This window comes from Sminthopsis crassicaudata, chromosome 1, assembly GCF_048593235.1.
Source record: "Sminthopsis crassicaudata isolate SCR6 chromosome 1, ASM4859323v1, whole genome shotgun sequence".
Taxonomy (NCBI): Eukaryota; Metazoa; Chordata; class Mammalia; order Dasyuromorphia; family Dasyuridae; genus Sminthopsis; species Sminthopsis crassicaudata.
Genome location: NC_133617.1, coordinates 673,890,405 through 673,911,877, shown reverse-complemented (window position 1 = coordinate 673,911,877; position 21,473 = coordinate 673,890,405). Strand labels below are relative to the sequence as shown.

At 37.6% G+C, this 21,473-nt stretch overlaps 1 protein-coding gene across 8 annotated transcripts in view; it reads left to right on the top strand.

Annotated features, from left to right (window-relative positions):
• POC1A (POC1 centriolar protein A) overlaps positions 1–21,473 on the top strand; it is a 162,580-nt gene that overhangs the window by 19,323 nt on the left and 121,784 nt on the right. For all 8 annotated transcript variants that reach the window (XM_074283412.1, XM_074283404.1, XM_074283405.1 and 5 more), the window contains exon 7: positions 12,342–12,475. In XM_074283412.1, the coding sequence (XP_074139513.1) occupies positions 12,342–12,475 (134 nt within the window). The remainder of the gene's footprint in view (positions 1–12,341; positions 12,476–21,473) is intronic.

Genomic DNA, 21,473 nt, shown 5'->3' with positions numbered 1-21,473 from the left:
ATTCATGTACAAGTTTGTTAAACCATTTCCTAATTAATGGGCATCTACTTTTCATAAGTATTAGTTCTTTGCTATTACACAAAGTATTACTATAAATATTTTAGAATATATGGGAACTTTTTTTTTTTATTGATGTCTTCCTTGGAACAGTAAGAGATTCTTTAGTTTAAATGGCGTGAACATTTTAGAATAGTGGTTCTCACACTTTTTAAATAGGGGGCCAGTTCACTGTCCCTCAGACTGTTGGACGGTCAGACTATAGTAAAAACAAAAGCTCACACTCTGTCTCCGCCCCTCAGCCCATTTGCCATAACCCAGTGAGCCACATAAACGTCCTCAGCAGGCCACATCTGGCCCACGGGCCATAGTTTGAGAACCCCTGTTTTAGAAATTGCTTTACAAAATGGTTATATCATTTCACAGTGCTACCAACAACATAGTAGTATGCCTGTCTTCCCACAATTCCTCCCATAGTTACTGGTGCTATTTTTTGTCTTTTTTTTTTTTTTTTTTTTTTTTAATTAAAGCTTTTTATTTACAAAACATTTGCATGGGTAATTTTTCAACATTGACCCTTGTAAAGCCTTCTGTTCTAAATTATCCCCTCCTTCCGCTTACCCTCTCCCCTAGATGGCAGGTAGTTCAATACATGTTAAACATGTTAAAATATATGTTAAATCTAATATATGTATACATATTTATACACAAGCAAAATCGGATCAAGAGGGGAAAAAAAACTGGGAAAGAAAACAAAATGCAAGCAAACAACAATAGAAAGAGTGAGAGTACTATGCTATAGTCCACGCACAGCTCTCACAGTCCTCTCTTTTGAGTATAGATGACTCTCTTCATCACTGAACAATTGGAATTGTTTTGAATCATCTCATTGTTGAAGAGAGCCATGTCCATCAGAAATGATCATCGCATAGACTGGTTATTGCCATGTATAATGATTTCCTGGTTCTGCTCACTTCACTTAGCATCAGTTCATGTAAGTCTCTTCAGGTCTTTCTGAAATCATTCTGCTGGTCATTTCTTACAGAACAGTAATATTCCATAACATTCATATACCATAACTTATTCAACCATTCTCCAATTGATGGGCATCCACTCAGTTTTCAGTTTCTTGCTACTACAAAAAGTGCTGCCACAAACATTTTTGCCACATGAGTTCCTTTCCCTTCTCTAAGATCTTTTTGAGATACAAGCCCAGTAGAAACATTGCTGGGTCAAAGGATATGCACAGTTTGATAATTTTTTGAGCATAGTTACAGATTGATTGCTCTCCAGAATGTTTGGATCCATTCACAGTTCCACCAAAAATGCATCAGTGTCCCAGTTTTCCCACATTCCCTCCAACATTTGTCATTATCTTTTCCTGTCATCTTAGCCAATCTGAGAGATGTGTAGTGGTTATCTCAGAGTTGTCTTAATTTGCATTTCTTTGATCAATAGTGATTTAGAGAGCACCTCTTCATATGACTACAAATAGTTTCAATTTCTTCATCTGAAAATTATCTGTTCATATCCTTGGATTTATTATTTTTTTTGGTCATTTTTGCAAGGCCAGTTTGCTAGTTGAGAAGTAAAATTTCAGAGTTGTTTTGATTTGCATTTCTCTTAATATTAGTGGTTTGAAACTTTTTATTTTAGAGCTATTTAAAATATTAAAAAACTATTTTTAAAAAGTGATTATGAATATTTTGTAGTTCTTTTGGGAAATTTTGGTTCATATCTTTTGGCCATTTATTTATTGGGAAATAGCTATTAGTTACATATATAAATATATTTATTATTTATATATCTTGGATGCCATATCTTTATCTGAGAAATTTGAAATGAAGATTTATTTATTTATTGACTTTCCTTTTTTCCTTAGATGCATTAATATTGTCTGTGCAAAAGCTTTTCAGTTTTAAATAATCAAAGTTACCTATTTTATCTTTTAAAATTGCTTTCTGTTGTCTTGTTTGATTAACAATAAGTCTTTTACCCATTTTTGTCCTACAATGTTCTGTCAGGAACTCTGTGATGCTTAGATTGTGTCTATTCATCCTATTTTGAGATCTGTATTTTTGCTTGTAAAAAGAGCATATGTTCTTTTAATGTTCTTGTTTTTTTTTTGCTTCTTTTCTTTGAGATTGCCTTTTACTTCTGTTTATTTGCATTCTCAATCTATTGTTTTCTCTTTTGTTTAGTATTAAGTATGTTTAAGTATTTAGTAATACTTGCCTTTGCAGATTCAAGTTTTTCTATTCTCATTGCTTTTGATGTGCAGGACATAATTGTGTTCTCATTATTCTCATTTCTCTTTTATGGAGTCATCATCCATTTCATCAAGTGTGGATCATTTTTTTCATTTTGCAATATTTATAGGTGCCTAGATTTGTTTACCAGATTTGGAGGCCATGTTTTCTTCTGTTATTGTTTTTCTTATTGATTTATCTGTTTACAAAGATCTTTGATATTTCTTCTTCTTGGTGTCTTTGATACTTCCAGTTTTTTTAACTCCCTATTTTCTTTGTTGTTCACTTATGGCTCCCTCATCTCTGATGTGGTTTCCTTAGGTTTTGAGACTAGATCTCAAAGTGTCTCAACCCATAGTGAGCAGTTTAAGGTTCAGCAGCTTAAGTCTCTGCCCAGATGACTTTTGGGTAGTAAGAACTCATAGCAGCTAGATGTACTGCACATCTCACATATAAAGCATTCTGGCCTGGTGACCTTTCTCATTCCCTCTGTTCCTTAGTTCTTTGGCCCACATCGGCAGTTCAGAGCCTGCTTTTTCTAGAACTTTGTGGCATTAATGCTTCCAAGTTGCAGCTCCTGGCAGATTTTTGCTTCTCAAGGGCCATAGCCAAGCTAGCTGTCAAGACTCCATAAAACTTCCACAGGCTGGCTCAGGATCTTTATGGTACTGGAAGGAGGGAGGGGACCGAGGCAAAGGAATAAGTTTTGATGTAAGCCTGTGTCATGTCCTTGGGTCTTCTCATGTAGCTTCATTACTGGCAGTATAAGCAGGAGAAGAAGATGCTAAGTGAGCTCAGTGTCAGTGAGCATCATCAGTTTCTGAATTTTTAAAAATTTGTTTTGAACCTTTGCTATTTCTAGATTTTAGAAACAAATGAAATTACTTTATCTTTTATGCATAATTTTTGGGGAAGATTTGACGGTTGTAAAGACTGGAGAAAGTGTCTAGTTTGCCATCTTGTTGCTTATGTAACCTATCAATTTGCTTTTTAAATTTCTCTTCATTCTTCAGAACTCAATGCAAGCGCTATCATATTGTGTGATTATCCTCTTATTTCATAACTTGTTTGTTATGCTTTCTTCTTTTGAATCTCCATAGTGTTTTGTTTGTACTATATTGTGATCTGCCTTGTTCTTTTTTCTGTCCTTGTAACATTCATTTTCTATAATAGAATATAAACTTGTTGATGTCGGAAATTTTGTCTTAGTCAACTTTACAGCCTTTGTAGTTTTAGCACAAAGCCTTACATAAAGCATTTGCTCAAGAAATGGTACCAAAGGTCCCCTTCTAGTCAGAAGACTGGGACTCTGGGTAAAAGTCAGGGATTTGGCCTGAGAAGAAGAACACAATAAAGTTTCTTGACTGCTTGACTGTGTTGTTATTTTAAGTCCCCAACTTTGGTTTTCAGACACCAAACTAGATGTGAACTGTAGCTGGCTTGTTAAGATTCTGTTAGTCTTTTTCGAGCATTTTCCCTCAGGTAGGAAAATATAGAAAGGGAAGCTAACAATATGTTACATTTTCAAGTCCTTCCTGGAGTCCAAGTAAAAAGTGCTATCCTGCTGGTAATCACCCCAAGGAGGCTGAAATTTCATATAGGGAAGAAGCCAACCCTGGGTCAGTAGGAAGGACAGAGGGGTATTTGTATTTTCTAAGCAAATAGTGCAATTGAAATATTTTTACATGGCTACTGATGGACTATTGAGCGCTCATTGAATGCAAATTAAATAATTCTTATAATGAGCATGCTATTTTGGATTCTAGGTATACAAAGATGAAAACATGACATAGTTCATGGAGTTGTTAGGCTGGAGTGGATGTGCAGAAAACCAGCAGATTACTGATATATAGTATTTTTGGACAAATGTATGAGAACAGTCAGATAAAGTGTTATGTGAGGCTAAAGAGGGAAGTTGTTTTGCAATCTGGGAGCTGCTGAGGAAGGAAATCCCAGGCAAAAAAGGTGGTCAGATTTGCCTAGAAATTAATTTAATGGAAGAGGAATATCAGAGGGAATGTTGAAAAGGACTCATGGTATTAGATTATTGAGGGCTTTCGATACTGGTTCAAGAATTTTGAGTTTAAATTTTCTGATTCTTCTGAGATGGTTGTATTCACAATTTGCATCCATATAGTACTACTAGTAGAATGTTAATATTAAATAGATGGTCTTTTGCAAGTCCTGGGCAATTTGAAATCTTGGAAAGCACAATGCTAATTGACCTCCCTGCTTCAAGTCTTTCCCCAATCCAGTTCTTTCTTCATCCTGCTGCCAAACTGACTGTCTCTAAGCACATGTTTGACTGTTTTTCAGGTGCTTATTAACAAGTGCTTGTCAGTTATTTGATTGCTGGTTATAGTTGAAGAATAATTGCAATAATTATTGATATTCATTAATATTATTAATATTAAAGCTTGCAAAGGGTTTTACATTAATTATTTAATTTGTTCTTAAGGAGCAAACCTGTGAAGTGGGTACTACAACTGGTATTGTCCTTACTTTACAGATGAGGTAACTGAGGCTTCCTGGGGTTAAAGAATTTGTCTCTAGGCACAGAACTTGTACATATCATATATGGAATATGAGTCTTCCTCCTAACTCAAATGTGATTAAGCAGTTTAATCTCTTGAATGATTAATAGAACTGTCAACAAGATCAGAGAAAGGAGGGTAGGGACAGGTTTGGGAAAGATTATTTTTGTTTTGGACATTCTGAGATTAAGGTGTTGAGATATCCAATTGAAGCTATCTATCAGACTGTTAGAAGTATAGCATTAAAGCTAAAGGGTATGGAGATAAAAGATTCAGGAAGCAAAACTATTAGTGAGTGAGAAGATTGTCAAGGAAAGAGAGCAAAGAGAATAGGGCCAACTGACTGAATTTTGGGAAGTTGAAAGGGAAGAGCCAATGAAGGAGACAGAAGGAACAATAAGGGAGTTAGGCTATCCATGTGAATGTAGAGGTGAGAAAGTATTGAGGAAGACATGCTCAATAGTTCAAGTGTTGAGAAATGCAGCAGTTCAGCTTCAAGGTTTAGAGAGTTGGTTACCAGGGGTTTCAGAGAAGTTTCAATAGAGGAGGAAGAGAAGTCAAAGCCAGTGTTAGAAATATGGCAGTAACTGTTATGCCATAGTTATACATCAGACATTCCTGGTTTTGAAATACACGGTTTTTGCAACCTTGAGCCCCCAAAATGCTATATCTCATTTTTAAAAAGTTAAGTAAACCTGGTTTTCTTTTGTGAATTTCATGACATCCCTTGAGGATAACTCAGAATTTGACTAGAGCACTACACGACCATGGTGAGGGATCTCTGCACTAGGAGAAGCAGCCTGTTGTCATGTATGAAAATGCTTCCAAGAGAGGGCAGCATATCGCCACTCTAAAAGCAAGAATGTCATTTTTAGAATCAGTCTCTACAGCCCTAAGGAGGCACAGATGCTCCAAAGATTCTTGACTTATCTAGATTCTTTGTTTTGTAATGAACTGAGTCCCAGGGGGCCCTTGCCTCTGCTTGAGGCTGGGAATGTTAGTGTAGAGCATTGTCTGGAGATTCTGGCTTAACATGTCTTTGTAGCTAGTAGGGCGGTAGGAGAATGAACATATTCATAAAGATAGTGCTCTCTCCCTTTGAATAATAATAATAATAAAAATAACTGACACATTGTGCCTTAAAGTTTGCAAAGAGCCTTGTGAGGTAGGCATACATGTATCCAATATCCCTATTTTGAAAAAGGAAAGAGTCACTGAGTCTCTGAAAAATTTGTCTCCTTTTTTTAGGTTTAGGCTTTAAAAGTAGTTTTTTTCCCTTAAAATTTTCATTCTGACATAAGAATTCAGAAAGAGGAGCCTGAACTCTTGGATTCCCTGTTTATTTATGGGTTTTTTGGAGGCAGTTGAGGTTAAGTGACTTGCACAGAGTCCCACATCTAATAAGAGTCTGAGGCTGGATTTGAGCATAAGTTCTCCTCCCTCCAGGGCTAGTGCTGTACCCACCCTTGCCCTCTCCCTTTCATTTCTGAAACGATCATAATAATGTCTTTCCAGGAATGCAAGGAACATTAGTCAGAATCTGCAGAGGAATTGCAAAAGGACTGCAGAGCACCAGGTGGGAGCCATAGCCTTGTTTTTGGTAGCCATTGAACTGCAGTAGGTGCTAGAAGTCTTAAGTTGTCTAAGAGCTTAAAGCCATGCTAAGATTCTATTTCAGGATTTTGTTAGCAATTTGAAACTAGCTATGAGACCTTGGGCAAATCAGTTCCCTTTTCTGGGATGACTCATTTCCTCCTATATAAAGTGAATAGATGATCTTTTAGATCTTTGGGATGCTTTTGGTTTATAAGTCTCTAAGGGTATTTGTTATTTAATTTGTTGTCATGTATCCCAAGAACATGAAGTAGGCAATCTTGATATTCCCCTTTTTGGATTAAGCTGTGAATACACAGAATAAATGATTTGTCTAAGGTCCTGTAGCCCTGGAACTAGAACCGGAAGCTCCCAAGTTTCCTGTTTATTCTCTGAATCTTACCACTTCCTTAGATAAGGCTCATATTCCTGTTTTTAGATTTCCTTCCCTTGAAGACAAAAACCCACAGGGCAGGTTTGTGTCCTTTTGCTTAGTTTTTTTATTTTGTAATTTTTTTAAACAACTCAGCATTAAGTGGGAAATAATTTTTGAAGCTGGAAGTCCAGCTTCTAGAAAACAGTTCTGAGTTAGCCTACTCATGCATGCATTTAATTATTTATTTAATTATCAGCTTAACCAATAAATTATTTATTTATTTATTTATTTGTTTGTTTGTTCATTTATTTATTCATTCATTCATTCATTTATTTATTTTTTCCCTTTAAAGAGGATATTTATGTCCTGTTTGAAGAGAGGAGCTCTTCAAGCTAGCTTTCACCCTTGGAATTGCATTTCATTTTATGAATCAAAAGACCAATGTAAATGTAGTCAATTTTTACTAATTTCAATCAAATGATCATGGAAAGGAGTTTGGTCAGTCAGAAAAGCACTAGTGATGCCTGAGTAAGCTGGTGCCATGGTACTTTGGCATCTCTGCTTTCTTTCCTGGCAGGGCAGAGCTAACTATTACCATGGTGGTGGTGCTCTGAGAACATTTCTCCAACACCTACGGCAGCTTTGCAGATTGTTTTCCCAAATCACTCAACCCACGGAGATTCTATTCTGCCCACAAAATCTGCATTGGCCAGACGGGCATCTCCCCATACTGCCCCCATTGCAGCCATCCACAACTCTGTCTCTGCTCATAGCAACGCATGTCAAATGGCCCTCCTGAGAACAAAGCACTGAGGTGAGAGAATGTAGAGACAGAGATAGAGAGTCCCTTTTAGGTCGACTGGCTGATCAGTAAACATTCAAAGCACACTCATTCATGCAAGGATTTGGAGAGGAGACAGACAAAGGCTATGGTCACATAGATAATATGTGTTAGGCAGTCTCATGACTTCAAGCCCAGGGTTCTTTCCACTATTATAGACCAATACAAACTATCCTGAGGAAAATTGGTGCTGTTTTTTAACTTCTCAAAAGTCAAATTGATTGTGTTCGTATGTACACTGAACTATCACTTAGGGAATACAAACTTTTGCAATCTACTATCCATACTAGTCATGGATTTTGAATTGTTCAACTTAGAATATTGAAATCGATTTTAGTTTTTTAATAGAATCTAATCTAGTTATTTTTCTATATCATCAGAGGTGAGATCAAAGGAACTTATATGAGACAGCTTATTTTACTTGGTAAGATTCAAATTCTGTTCTTCTTGCTTGTGCTGTTCAGAATACTCATGCATCTCTACTTTGGTTGAACTGGGCTCCCATGACATTTCCTAGGCTCCCCATTACAGAGGCATGTTTGGGATAGGAGTTGGTTACTTGCCTACTAATTTGATTTCACTAGATCCAGCTACTCTTTGTCTTATCTTTTATAGGCTACTTTGGAGAGTGGTTCTTCCTTGGGCTTTTTGCTGAGATCAGTAAGGCTGCATATTTTCCTAAGGGTTCTTTACCCTTTCTACCTTAACCCAGATGGAGCATAATGTTAAAAATGCTCTACTCCATCCTGGTGCCAATTTTCTTTGGCCTTGAGAGCTTCCTTCTCCTGTTGTATGTGGTGATGGTGGGATGTACTAGGTATATTCAAAATGTAGATACTTTCTGTGTCTTGTAAACAAGAGTTCTACTGGCTCTACTAAAGTGACTTTTATAAATTGAATTTTCTAAAGAAAGGATGGGGAGGTAGTTGTTGATACCAAGTGGAGAGAGATGTCACCTTCTTGAATTCAGATTTTCATCTAGTCTTGTACATATTTATTAAGTATCTGCTGTGTTGGATTTTATATTAAGCACAGAAGATAAAAAGACAAAGATGTAATTGATCCTGTCTTTGTGGAGCTTACATTCTGATAAGGAAGAAATCATGCACATAAATCAGTTTATACAGAAGACACACACAAACACACACACACACACACACACACACACACACACACACAATATGAGGTAGTTGGGAGGGACCTGGGAGCTGAGGAGATAAGCAAAGCTTCATACAGAAAGTGGCACTTGAAAAGATTTTAAAGAACATTAAGGAATTTCAAGAGGCAGAGGGGAAGATGCAATGTAGCGTAGGCTTGGGCAACAGCGGGGCCAAAGCTGGAGACAGGAGAGGTATGTGGGAAAAGTGACCAGTAGGCTTTGTGGCTGAATTGGTAGTTTGATCATCAGATATGTGTGGAGAAGGAACATTTATAGAGTGGAGAGGCAGAAAGGGGCCAGGCTATTTCCAGAGGGTTTTCTAAAAATCTTCTTGTGACTTGGATCTTTAATAAGTTTTAAACATGCTTGGTTCTTTTTGAAATGCTACATTTGATTCTAGACGTAATAAATAGAAGCTATTAGAATTTGAAATGGTTAAACTTGTGAGTCTGGAAAATCCTTTTAGCAACTCTGTGTGTGTGAGATAGATTGGAGGGGAGAGAGACCTAGGCAAGGTGGTTAGCTGGGAGACTCTAGAAAGAGTCTAGGTATGAGGTGAGCCAGGCCTGAACTGCCCAGGTAGCTTGGTGACCTTCAATGGGGAAAAATGGGGAACTGGATTAGGCAAGATTTGGCAAGTGACTGGATAATTGCAGTGAGAGTTTTGTTGATTTTACATTCAAACATCTCTTTTAGATATCCTCTCCTCTCTTGATGCTGCCACCTCCTTGGGCGAAGTCTCCTCACTCTTGTGTTAGCTCTGCAGGCTTCTCACATCTTATTCAGCCCAGGCTACTTTTTATTCCAGGGACAACATCTTCCTTGCTATTTAACTCACAAGATACTCCAGCTCCAGATTTGGGCATTTTCTGCCTGTCCTCGAGTCTGAAATAAACTTCATCCTCATGTGGTTTTGGTTTTCTTGGCTTCCTTCAAGTCCCAGCTAAAACTCCACCTTCTACGGGAAATCTTTTTTGTTCCCCCTTAATCTTAGTGTCTTTCCTCTTTTGATTTGTCTCTAATTTATATTCTATTTTAAAAAAAAATTTTTTTAACTTGTTGGTACATAGAATGCATGTTCTCTCCCCTGTTTGATTGTGAGCTCACCTTGCTTTGTATCTTCAATGCTTAACATATATGGGACATAGTAGATGCTTAATAAATACCTGTTGACTGACTGACAAGAATGGTTACTTCATAAGAACTTAGAGTAAAGATGGGGATATGTCAAAGAGCTGTGAGATGAAGAGGGAGACTGTAGTGAATGATCTTTGCTTTGTTCAGTAAAGGGTGAGGTAAGGTCCTCATTTAAGAGACTAGATTGTGGGTGTTGTGAAGCTTAGGAAAGCAGGGAAGGTGGAGAACAACCTTTGTGGTAAGTGGGATGGATACTCAATTAGGGATGAGTAAGAGGACTACCTTGCTTCATCGTGGATCCTGATGAGATTTCTCTTAACATTACTCAATGTTTGATATTTGTTCCATCCCACACCAAACACTCGTTCAAAGCTTTGGCCATAGACTGCTCCCTTATGGTGTGAATGAAACATTGGTATTTCCTACGATAGTCCTGTGATTGATCTATATCCTCATATCTAATTTCATACTTTGCATCTGATAATACAGTTCCTACTTCAGTTTGAGCATAAATAAATCATCTCCCATCACATTGTATCCTCTATTCCCTTCATGTTACACCCAAATTTTCTAAGTCTTTCTCTATTTTTGATATGTTTCCAGTTTTCCAAATGAGAATGTATAGATTCTGTATGTCCTAAAGTATGGTCAAATTAGAGAGTGTGACCTATAGCTATCCCCTCATGGTGCAGAGAAGGAAGTTGGAGGTTGGGAAGGGAAGTGATATCCTCTAGTTGATATGGTGCGTCCCTGAACTCACCATATATGATATAGTGAGGGCCAGAACTAGAAACTAATGAATCCTAATTTTTCATGTTCCTTCCACTTTAACCATATTTCCCTTGCTGAACTCCATTTACTAGCTGTACTTTTCATTTAATTTTTTTTTTATCTTTTACTTTATTTTGGTAAAAAATTGATTTAAAAAACAGTTAGATGCCTCTCTTTCTTCAAACCTTTAGTACTTTGGAGATCAGGCAATTTTTCAAAGGCTCATCATTTTGTTACCCATGACTTGGGCAGTGTATTATTTCTTGAGCTGGCTGTGGCAAATGTTCGGCTTACCTCCAGGCACGATTCCTAGTGTTCATAGTGCTTGGTGTGGATTTTAAAGATATAAATAACTCATTATGTAAAGTACTAAATGTTCTCACCATTGAGCATGCTCAGTTACATGTTTTTTACATTCCCTAAACACTTAAATTTCAGCAAATTGGCTTAGATAGTGTTCGAATAGCTGTTTTAGTGTAACTTTGGCTTTAGAAAGAGTAGTTTCATATCTGAATGTTTTTAATGAATGTAGGAAAAGGTTTTCCTATGGGGTATCATCAGCTATACTGGATTGTAGCAATGTATACTAACATGGTTTTGGAGATAGGCTCCAAAAATACTCAGTTACTACTAGAGTTTCCTTCCAAGTTGGTCCTTTGAAGTCCAGCATCACAACAATAACAGTGAGCCCCATTAGATGAAAAAGAGAGTTACAGTGTTTTGATTTTTAGTTGACATTTTAATAGAAATTTAATCTTGCTTATATTCTTTTTTTCCCAGTCTGGGTCATAGAAATATGTTTTCACAGTTGTCTAGAGTCCTAAGTATACATTTTTAGATGATAGCTAAAGTCTCTTCAGACACTTAATAGTTAATTTTGCATTTTTCAAGTGACTAAAACAGAGTACCAATGACACTGTGATAGACTATATACTCAATTCCTTTTTATCCTGTCCTAGATAGTTCTAATCCTGACCAGCAGCCACATGTGTTCTTGGTCATATAGGAGGTAGGGGTAAAGGTTACTGTTTCAATATACCTTATCCCACTTCTGGTCATTCAATTTAAAATCCATTTTTCTTTTTAGTGTCTAAAGTGTCATGTCTATATATAGAGTATGTTGTGCTATTTTATATTTGTTTTCCCTTAAAGTTAATTATAAAGCAAAATGCATATATTTGGCTATGTAGAATGCTGAATGTTTTAACATCTCAACCTTGCTGTGATAATTGAAAACCCTCCTATTGGAGGGGGTAGTTAAAGGGAATCGTGACTAAAATCTCCCTTTCTTTTCTTATTGATAACTGCCAAATCCTTTGAAGTATCTTTTGTATTTGTCCCTTATTTTCTTTTCCCTTAGTTTACATCTTCATTCACTTATATCTGAATGTTTGTGATTATCTTATAACTCTTCCCTGCATTTATACTTTCTCTCTAATCCATCTAATCCTTCTCATACATCACTGTCATCATTAGATTTTCTCATTCATCTGCTTCAGTGACTGACACTGTCTATAGGATCCAGAATGAATTTCTTCCCCTCCTGCCCTTGTTTGGCATTCAAGGCTCTCCTCAACCTGTCCTGAATTTATCTTTCCAGTCATGTGACCCACTCCTTCTCTAGGTGTATATTCTCCTCTGATCCTCAGAGTAAAGATTTTGACTTGAATTTTCTTCTTCCTAGTACACAGTGCCGTGGTAAATGCCCTTTCCTTTCACTCCTCCGGAAACTACCTGATCACAGCTTCCAGTGATTCAACATTGAAGATTCTGGACTTGATGGAAGGCAGGTTGCTATATACTCTTCATGGTCATCTGGTGAGTTCAATAAACAAACAGTTCAATGTCCCTTTAGATTCAGGGCCTATTAAAAAAATGAGTCTAGATCTAAAATAACCATAAGCATCAGGACACAACATGGGAAAACATTTTATTTATTTATTTATTTATTTTTTATTAATTTTATAATTATAACATTTTTTATAATATTATCCCTTGTACTCCCTTCTGTTCCAAATTTTCCCCTACTTCCCTCCACCCCCACCACCCCCCAGATGGCAGGCATTCCCATACATATTAAATATGTTATAGTATATCCTAGGTACAATATATATGTGCAGAACCAAATTTTGTTGTTGTTGTTATTGTTGCAAAGGAAGAATTGGGTTCGGAAGGTAAAAATAACCTGGGGAGAGAAACAAAAAAAATGCTAACAGTTTACACTCATTTCCCAGTGTTCCTTTTCTGGGTATAGCTGATTCTGTCCGTCACTGATCAATTGGAATTGGATTAGCTCTTCTCTATGTTGAAGATATCCACTTCCATCAGAACACATCCTCATACAATATCATTGTTGAAGTGTATAAAAATCATCCCCAGGATAATACACTATGACCAAGTGGGATTTATACCAGGAATGCAGGGCTGGTTCAATATTAGGAAAACTATTAGCATAATTGACTATATCAATAACCAAATTAACAAAAACCATATGATCATCTCAATAGATGCAGAGAAAGCATTTGATAAAATCCAACATCCATTCCTACTAAAACACCATCAGTAAACATCATATGTAATGGCGATAAACTGGAACCTTTCCCAATTAGATCAGGAGTGAAGCAAGGTTGCCCACTATCACCATTACTATTCAACATTGTACTAGAAACATTAGCCTTGGCAATAAGAGCCGAGAAAGAGATTCAAGGAATTAGAGTAGGTAATGAGGAAATCAAACTATCACTCTTTGCAGATGACATGATGGTATACTTAGAGAACCCCAAAGACTCTGCTAAAAAGCTATTAGAAATAATTCAGAACTTTAGCAAAGTTGCAGGATACAAAATAAATCCACATAAATCCTCAGCATTTTTATACATTACCAACACAATCCAACAGCAAGAGATACAAAGAGAAATTCCATTCAGAATAATGGATGATAGTATAAAATATTTGGGAATATATCTACCAAAGGAAAGTCAGGAATTATATGAGCAAAATTACAAAACACTTGCCACAAAAATAAAGTCAGATTCAAATAATTGGAAAGACATTGAGTGCTCAAAAAAGACTAAGGGATGTCTTCTGACTTTACACAGAAACAATAAAGGAGAATACCCCTCTATCCTAGTGAGAAACCTTAGTTATATTGAAAAGCCACAATGGATAGCGTGTAGGAAATAGGATCAGGAAAGCTTTGATTTGGAGATTATTCTAGATAGATGTAAACCTTGGCTTATAGGGGTGCAGAGAGGTTAACATGAAGGAAAGTGTGAAGTGGTAAACTTGGAAGGTGGTGGTAGCATCAGTAGTGGTGGTGGTGATGATGGTGGTGTTCCACTTTGAATATTCTTGGAGAATGCTGCACTTTTGCTGCTGCCTCTGAGCTTTATTATCATCTTGCCCTAACAAGCTGTAATCCTTTATACATTCTGTGTTTTCTGCCCTTATTTTCTGAGAGAATAGAAATCCATGCTTTTTAGGACATTTATTCTGGGCCTTGTGAGGCAAATCATTCAGAAATCTGTTTTCTAACTTTGCTTTTTTTTTGTTCTTCACCAAATTCTCTCTCAAGTTGAATTATACAAGTTATTTCCTGCTCTTTGAGGGCCCCCAAGTGGTCTGTCCAAAGCACCTTCTGATTATGAAGTTTCAATAGGTGTAATGTTCTCTAGAGTATAATCGTTCCCTGGGAGCAGGTTTCTTGGGGAGCTTCTGGAGGCAGCCTTCCTCTCAGTTCTATGTAATAATCACTTCAAATGCAGCCAGGAGTTAAAGTCCAAATCCTTTACTGTCTCTATCCAAGTCTTGTTCTTCCTTGGGGCCAGTTAGCTTTAATAGAGGCCTATCTCTCTCCTTGGTTCCCGAGAGCTCTTGCTGCTAGTCCTTTTTCTCTGCCAGCTTCAGCGTTTTGTCCTCCCAATGTCTCCTGCCAGCACAAAGGTGGAAGTTGGAATGAATCTTGACTCCTTCTCTCAGAGAGTGGGCTTGTGAGTTTTTGATGTGTGAATCTCCCGGAAGTCCAAGAGTGGACTTGTGGGAGCTCCTCCTTATATATGCTCTCTTAAAGATGTGAATCTGGGCAGCTAGGTGGAGCAGTGGATAGAGCACCAGCCCTGAATTCAAGAGGATCCGAGTTCAAATCTGGTCTCAGACACTTAACACTTCCTAGCTGTGTGACCCTGGGCAAGTCACTTAACCCCAGCCTCAGGGGGGGAAAAAAAAAAAGATGTGAATCTTGTGGAATTCTAGTAAATACATTACTGAACTAGAGAACGTTAAGTACCATGCTAAATTAGATAATTATTGTCTCTATCCATTCCAGTGACTTAGCACCTTGTAAGAATTCTAACATATAGGTGCCAAGATGATTTGTTGCCTGGTGAATTTGCCTCCCAAAGAAAAGGTTCCTGAGTGAACAGAATGTCTACCTCCATGTCTTTTTTATGTGTTAATATTGTAATTATTATATAGGGATGCTTGGCAGCCTGGTTTTTTTTTTTTTTTTTTTTTTTTTTTTTTTTTTTTTTTTTTTGTTTTGTTTTGTTTTGTTTTCCCCAAAAAACCCTGGTTTTTTGGTTCTGGTGTTGTCACTTGTTAGTTGTATATTTTTGGGTATGAAATATGTTTCCTGAGCCTCTACTGCATAGGGAGCCTCTCTGAGCCTTAGTTTCCTTTGTTGATAAAATGGAGATGATAATAATGGTTTTGTCTGCCTTGTTAGGATGTTGGTATGAAATTCAGTGGCTATAAAGCAGTTAAGTGACTGTAAAGCGCTGTGTGGATAAAACTGCCCTCATCATTCCTCAGCTACAGCTCTCCTTGCATGATCTCCTCCCTTTCCTCTCACTTTGTGTCACAGCCAATTGGCTGTTGCCCTAAGGGTCAACATTTCATTACTTCTTTTCCAATGAAAGAACCTTAGACAAAGCAGACTTTCCATGCTTGGGTCTTGCCTAGAATTACCTCAGGCTTCCTGCTGTCAGACCATGAAGATAGCAGGTAGTTTCTTGCTGCTTATGTGCTGGGTTCTTTGGGAATCAGGAGAACTTGTCTCCTACTGTCTGCTGAACTTTGGCTCCAGTTAGGCTGTGTCCAGGTGACACTTGAAACAGTAGAATATCTAGGTAACCTGGGAGACAATAGCTTATGTGTTGGAAAGAAATAGACATTAAAAAGGGGGTTGGAATCAGCATCTGTGTAACTTATGGTAGCTTCAGCCTTTTTTAAGGGATAGTTCTTTCAGTCTTAAGCATTTCCTTTTATTGGTGGCAATATGTAGAGTGACAAGAGCACTGTACTCTCAAGTTCAAATCTAGCTCTAGCTAGGTGATTCTAGTTGATATACCTAGTTTGTCTCAGACTTGGTTTGCTCATTTGGAAAAGGAACATCACCATACTTGGGCTGCTAGTTTCACAGAGAGGGCTGTGTTAACTGGTATAATAGAAAGGCAGTCTACAAAGATTTATCAAGTACCTACCATGTGCCATATATTCAACATTGGTGATCAAAAAGTCAAAAATAAACAGACTCTGCTCTTAAGGAACTCACAGTCTAAACAGAGAGACAACATGCAAACAACTATGTTTAAACAAGTTTTAAACTGAATAAATTGAGATAATCAGCAGAGGAAAGATACTAACATTGAGGAGGAATCAGGAAAGACTTTTTGTAGAAGGGGATTTTAGCTGAACTTGAAGGAAGTCAAGAGACAGAAATGGAGAGGAAGGGGAAACATTCCAGACACAGGGATAGCTAGCCAGTTTGAAATGGTCAGGTTCTGAAGAGGGAGTGTCCTAGGAGAGGAACAGCAAGGAGGACGATGTCACTCCACTCCATAGAGAAGTAAGATGTCAGAACATTGGAAAGGCAGGAGCAGGTCAGGTTTGAAGAGTTTTTTGTTTGATTCTGTCAGACCTATACTTTAGAAAGATTGAGTTGACAGCTCAGTGGAGTAGGGGAGAGATTTGAGTTTGGGAGACCAACTGGTGGTCTGTTGCAAGACAATATGAAAAGATGAGAATCTGGGTTCAGGAGATGACAGTGTTGGAGAGGGGAAGGGGCAGGAAAGTCAGTTGTGAGGAAGTGAGAGTGAAGAGTTGATGAACTTGATTTAGGGCCTGGGAAGATTGTGTTACTTGACAGTAACAAGGAAATCCAGAAGAGAAAGATTTTAGAGGAGAAGATAGCGAGTTCAGTTCTGGAAATGTTGAGTTTAAAGTGTTTGTGGATCACCCAGTTTGAGACATCCAACCAGGTAGCTGGCATATTGTGCACTTGAAGATTAGGAGGGAGCATAAGGGTGGGAACACAGAGCTGAGGATCAACTGTTAAGTCTATGAGAATAGTGAGCTCACCAGTGAGCAGAGGGACTGGGCAGAACCTTGGGGGACCCTGTGCCAGTGTCAATGGCCTGGATGAAGAGGCAGCAAAGGAGACTCAGAAGGAGAGCTCTCAGACAGGGGCAGGGAGTGTCAAGAACCCTAATAGCCTCTGACTATGCAGTCAGAGAGTCTGGGCTGACATCTTCATCCTCCTTTCTACCAGCTCTATGGCCCTGGGCAAGCCACTTAATCTCTCTAGGTCTCAGAAATGGGCATTTATAGAGCACCTACTGTATGCCAAACACTGTACTAAGCATTTTAAGTCTTTGGTTTTTCACAGGTACCCTGAGAGGTATTTTTTTAATATCCTCACTTTATAATTGAGGATACTGAAGCAAATAGAGTTTATGTGACTGTCCAGGATCACACAGCTAGTAATTATATGAAGTCAAATTTCCTAACTCCACATCTTCCTAACTCCAGCCCCTACTGTGCCAAATAAAGGGGTTGGGCTAGATGGCCTCTAAGATCCCTTGTAGCTTTAAGTCTGTGATTCCATTTAAAGGCAAACTATTATTATAATCTTACCCCTACTGTGGTAGCTCATTATACTAAAAATAATGTGGCACACCAATATGTGAATTTGGGAATAGGTGTGGCCTTGTTCCAATTGGGAAAAAAAAAATCCCAAATCTAAAGAAAATTACTTATAAACCAGATCAATTAGAGGGCAGTTATTTGAATCACAAACGATTTCCTACTCCTTCTAGTTTTGCTTTAAGTAAGATTTTGCCAGTGTGCTTTTAGAAATCCCCAATTCTCCCTGGCCTTCTGTTGTCCTGTAAGTCTTAGATACAAGGGGGACTTTTTATGAAAAGTAGAAGAAAAATCTGGAAGGAGATCTGTTGCATGTGGTTGGCAAACACTTCTCTTTGAGCGATCACTAGCTTAGGTCACAGAATTTGAGAGTAGCTGTTTAGTGTAGCCTCTCCAGCCCTACCAGTAAGGGGTCAGGAAGACTTGACTCAAAGCCCTCCACAGATGGGTTGTTATTTCCTTTCAGGAGGGGCAGGCCATCCCTCCAGCTGTAGGGTCTCATGAGTTGCTCTTGATCTCACTGCTAAATTTGTTTCTTTGTGCTTCTACTTGGTGCTCTCACTTGTGCCTCCTCTACGTAAAAGCTCCTGTTAAATAAGTGAACTCAGTTCTGATAGGTGTTGTCAATCTTTCCAATTGCCTTCAAAGTATTGAAGTCTCCTCTCTTTAAAAACCTTCAACAGGCCCTGATATGTCTTCCAGCTCTTGTCTTGTTGCTGTTGCCTTTTTTAGCTATTCTTCTTGGAAAAGTTGTTTTCACTGGTCGGTCTTACTTATCACTCACTCTCTGGCTCTTGGTTTTATTCCTGAGCTGCTGTCTCAAAATTAGCCAGTGATTTCTTAATTGACACATCTGATAGAATTTCCTTTGTTGTCATCTCCCTTGACTTCGGCTGCTTTTGGCCTTCTGCACCTGGATATCTCCTGTTCTTTGGTGATTGTTTTCAGTCATATACAATTCTTCATGACCCTACTGGAGATTTTCTTGGCACCCACTTTTTCAGAGAGCTACTCCATTGGGTTTTTATGGCATTCTTCTTTTGGGATAACTGCTCTTTCTCAATCTCTTTTTCTGGCTTTTCATTCAAATCTCAACTCTTACCTGTGGCTGCTCCCCAAGATTTCATCTTGGGCTATCTTCTCTTTCCTCTCTCCTTTCTCTGTCTTGGTAATCCTGTGGTTTGAGCAAAAACTCTATTCAGATGATTCTCCAGATTTGTACACTTCTCCTCAGTCTCTACTGAGCTTCAGCACCACATTACCAGCTCTCTGCTGAACATTTCAAACTTGAAATCCCAGAAGCAGATAAATCATGCCACAGTGCACAGAGCACTAGATGTGGGATCAGGAAAACGGAATTCAAATCCAACACTCGCTTGCTAGCTCTGTGAGCTTGGGCAAGTCACTTAGCTTCTACCTACCTCAGTTTTTCATCTGTAAAATGTAGATAATAAAGTAAATAAATGAATATTGGCAAAGCACTTTGCAGATCTTAAACTAGTAGATAAATGTTAGCGTTATTATTACTATCTACAGCTTAACATATCTAAAATTGAATTTATTATTTTCCCCTTTAAACTCTTCTGTCTTCCAAACTTCTGTCAAAGGCACCACCATTCTTTCAGTACCTAAGTTTCACAATTTTAGGATTATCCTGTACTTTGCACATTCACCCCCTTTATCCAGGTAGTTGCTATGTCTTGCTGCTTCTTCTGCCATTACAACATCTGCATTAACCCCTTCTCTTTACTCTCACAGCTGCCACCTTAGTTCAAACTCTAGTCATTTTTTGCCTAAATTATGGTAACAGCCTCCTAAATTGGTCTCTTGCCCATCTTGCATAGGTAAGTAATGTTCTTCTGGGCTATCGAGCACCTCTTTTTAGCTCCTACAGCCCTATCCAACCTGATATCAACTTATCTTTTAAGCTTTCTAGGACATCACTAACATTCTGTGACCTAGCTAAACAGGCTTCCAAACTGACCTTTTGGGTATTTGTGTCTCTGCAATGGAAAAAGGCGCAGCTCAGATGATGCCTTCTGGGTGAAGCCTTTCCTAGTCCTTCAAATGCAAGTGCTGTCTCTCCCAAATTAGCATGTACTTAACTGCTCTCTCTGTGTATTTATTGACTTTTTGCTGTCTGTATTTTTACATGTACTTGTTATCTCCCTATGAAAATGTCATTTTATTGCCAGTAGAGAGTTTTATTCTTTGTACTGATATTCCCAGTGCTTACCATAGCACTTGGTGCAAGTGCCTATGTAGAATGTAGGCACAAATAAATGATTGTTGATGGATTGATTTCCCCTGAGACTTCTCTTCTTCAGGCTAAACATCCACAGCTCCTTCAAATGATCCTCATAAAAAGCAAGTTATAAACCCTTCACCATCCTCATTGTGCTCCTGAATGTTCTGTTTTATCTCTTGACTTCCTAATTATATTGCTGAAAACTCAAAACAGCATATCAGATTTGGTCTGCCAGTTGTAGAATATCTCAGGGACTTTATAGAAACTATTTTTTTTTCTTTATGCAGCTAAAAGTTGCATTCTTTTTCTGACCATACTTTGTTGTGATCCATTACTCCCCTTACTTTACTCCTCCCACCTCAGTTTTTTCAGACAAGCTGCTATCTAACAATATCTTCCTCATTCTGTACTTAGAAAGGTGAATTTTTAAACCCAAGAGTTCACATTTACTCCTGTTAAATTTCATCTTAGATTGAGTCTAGTGCTCTCCCTTATTTTTTCAGTCACAGAGAAACAGTGTGGCATGAAAAATAGAAAACCAGCCTCAAAACTTGGAAAATCTCAATTCATATCCTTCCTTAGAACCTTGCAGAGATGGCAATGATCTGCATTGATAGAGTGGATTTTCTCATCTGGCATTCTCTACCAGAAGTGTCAAATCACCACTGGAAACAGTTTTGGTATCAGATTAAAATGTCATTTTTGCTGGCTGAAACCTTTTCCTGGCACTGTCTTCTAGTGCCCATTGATTTACATAGTTTCATTGGCTATACAGATTAATACTTGCTATGCTATTTCTGTTGTCTCTTTCCTATCTTTAATTATTAATCACTTGTTTGAATAGTTTAGAATTGTGTTGTTTCAATTGTGTTTCATATCTTTTTTCTTTTTCTCCTAGTTTTTTTTTTTTTTTTTTTTTTTTTTACTAATTTTCATCATTGCTTTGACAAGTTGGTGGTATCTGCTTAGACATGTGATTCAGAGATAATTCCCATATCAATACATTTTTTTCTTTTCTGTTAAAATATTGCTGATTTCATTTCTTTGTGATATTATTTGGTACTTTCCATATCAAATGTCTACAAATTATTTTCTTGAAGAGAGTGTTCATAATGTAAAGACATATCCTACAAATTTCTGATCTCACCTTCCTTTTTCCAGAGCTATGTTTTCCAATAAATTTCTTATTGTCCTTACCTTTTTCTACTTTTGTATAAAGTGAATAAATATTATATTTATATATTTCTTATATTCTTTGTGGAATTTCTCTACCTCTTCATGTATTCCTGATGTTGGCAGTTATTTTCATGGATGTCTTTTTTGCAGTACCTGCAATTTTTGCAATATGAGGTGACTAAAAATTCCACAAATGTTTCTTATTGCCTTTGGGTAGGTAGGTACATAATAAAAGCAACCTCATCAACTCCTTTCTTTGCATCTCCAAGTAATATCTAGGTGATATCCTTCAATTTATGGTCCAATTCTTTCTTCTGGTTTTATTTATAGCAAGAGCATCAAGATATGTCTAATATATAGTTATTGGACATGGATCTTTCTATTTAGACCACCAGTAGCCAAATCAAAGCTTCTAGACAATTGACAAATGGTGATTCTTAGCGTCTTTTTCCCCCTCTTCTACTACTTTGC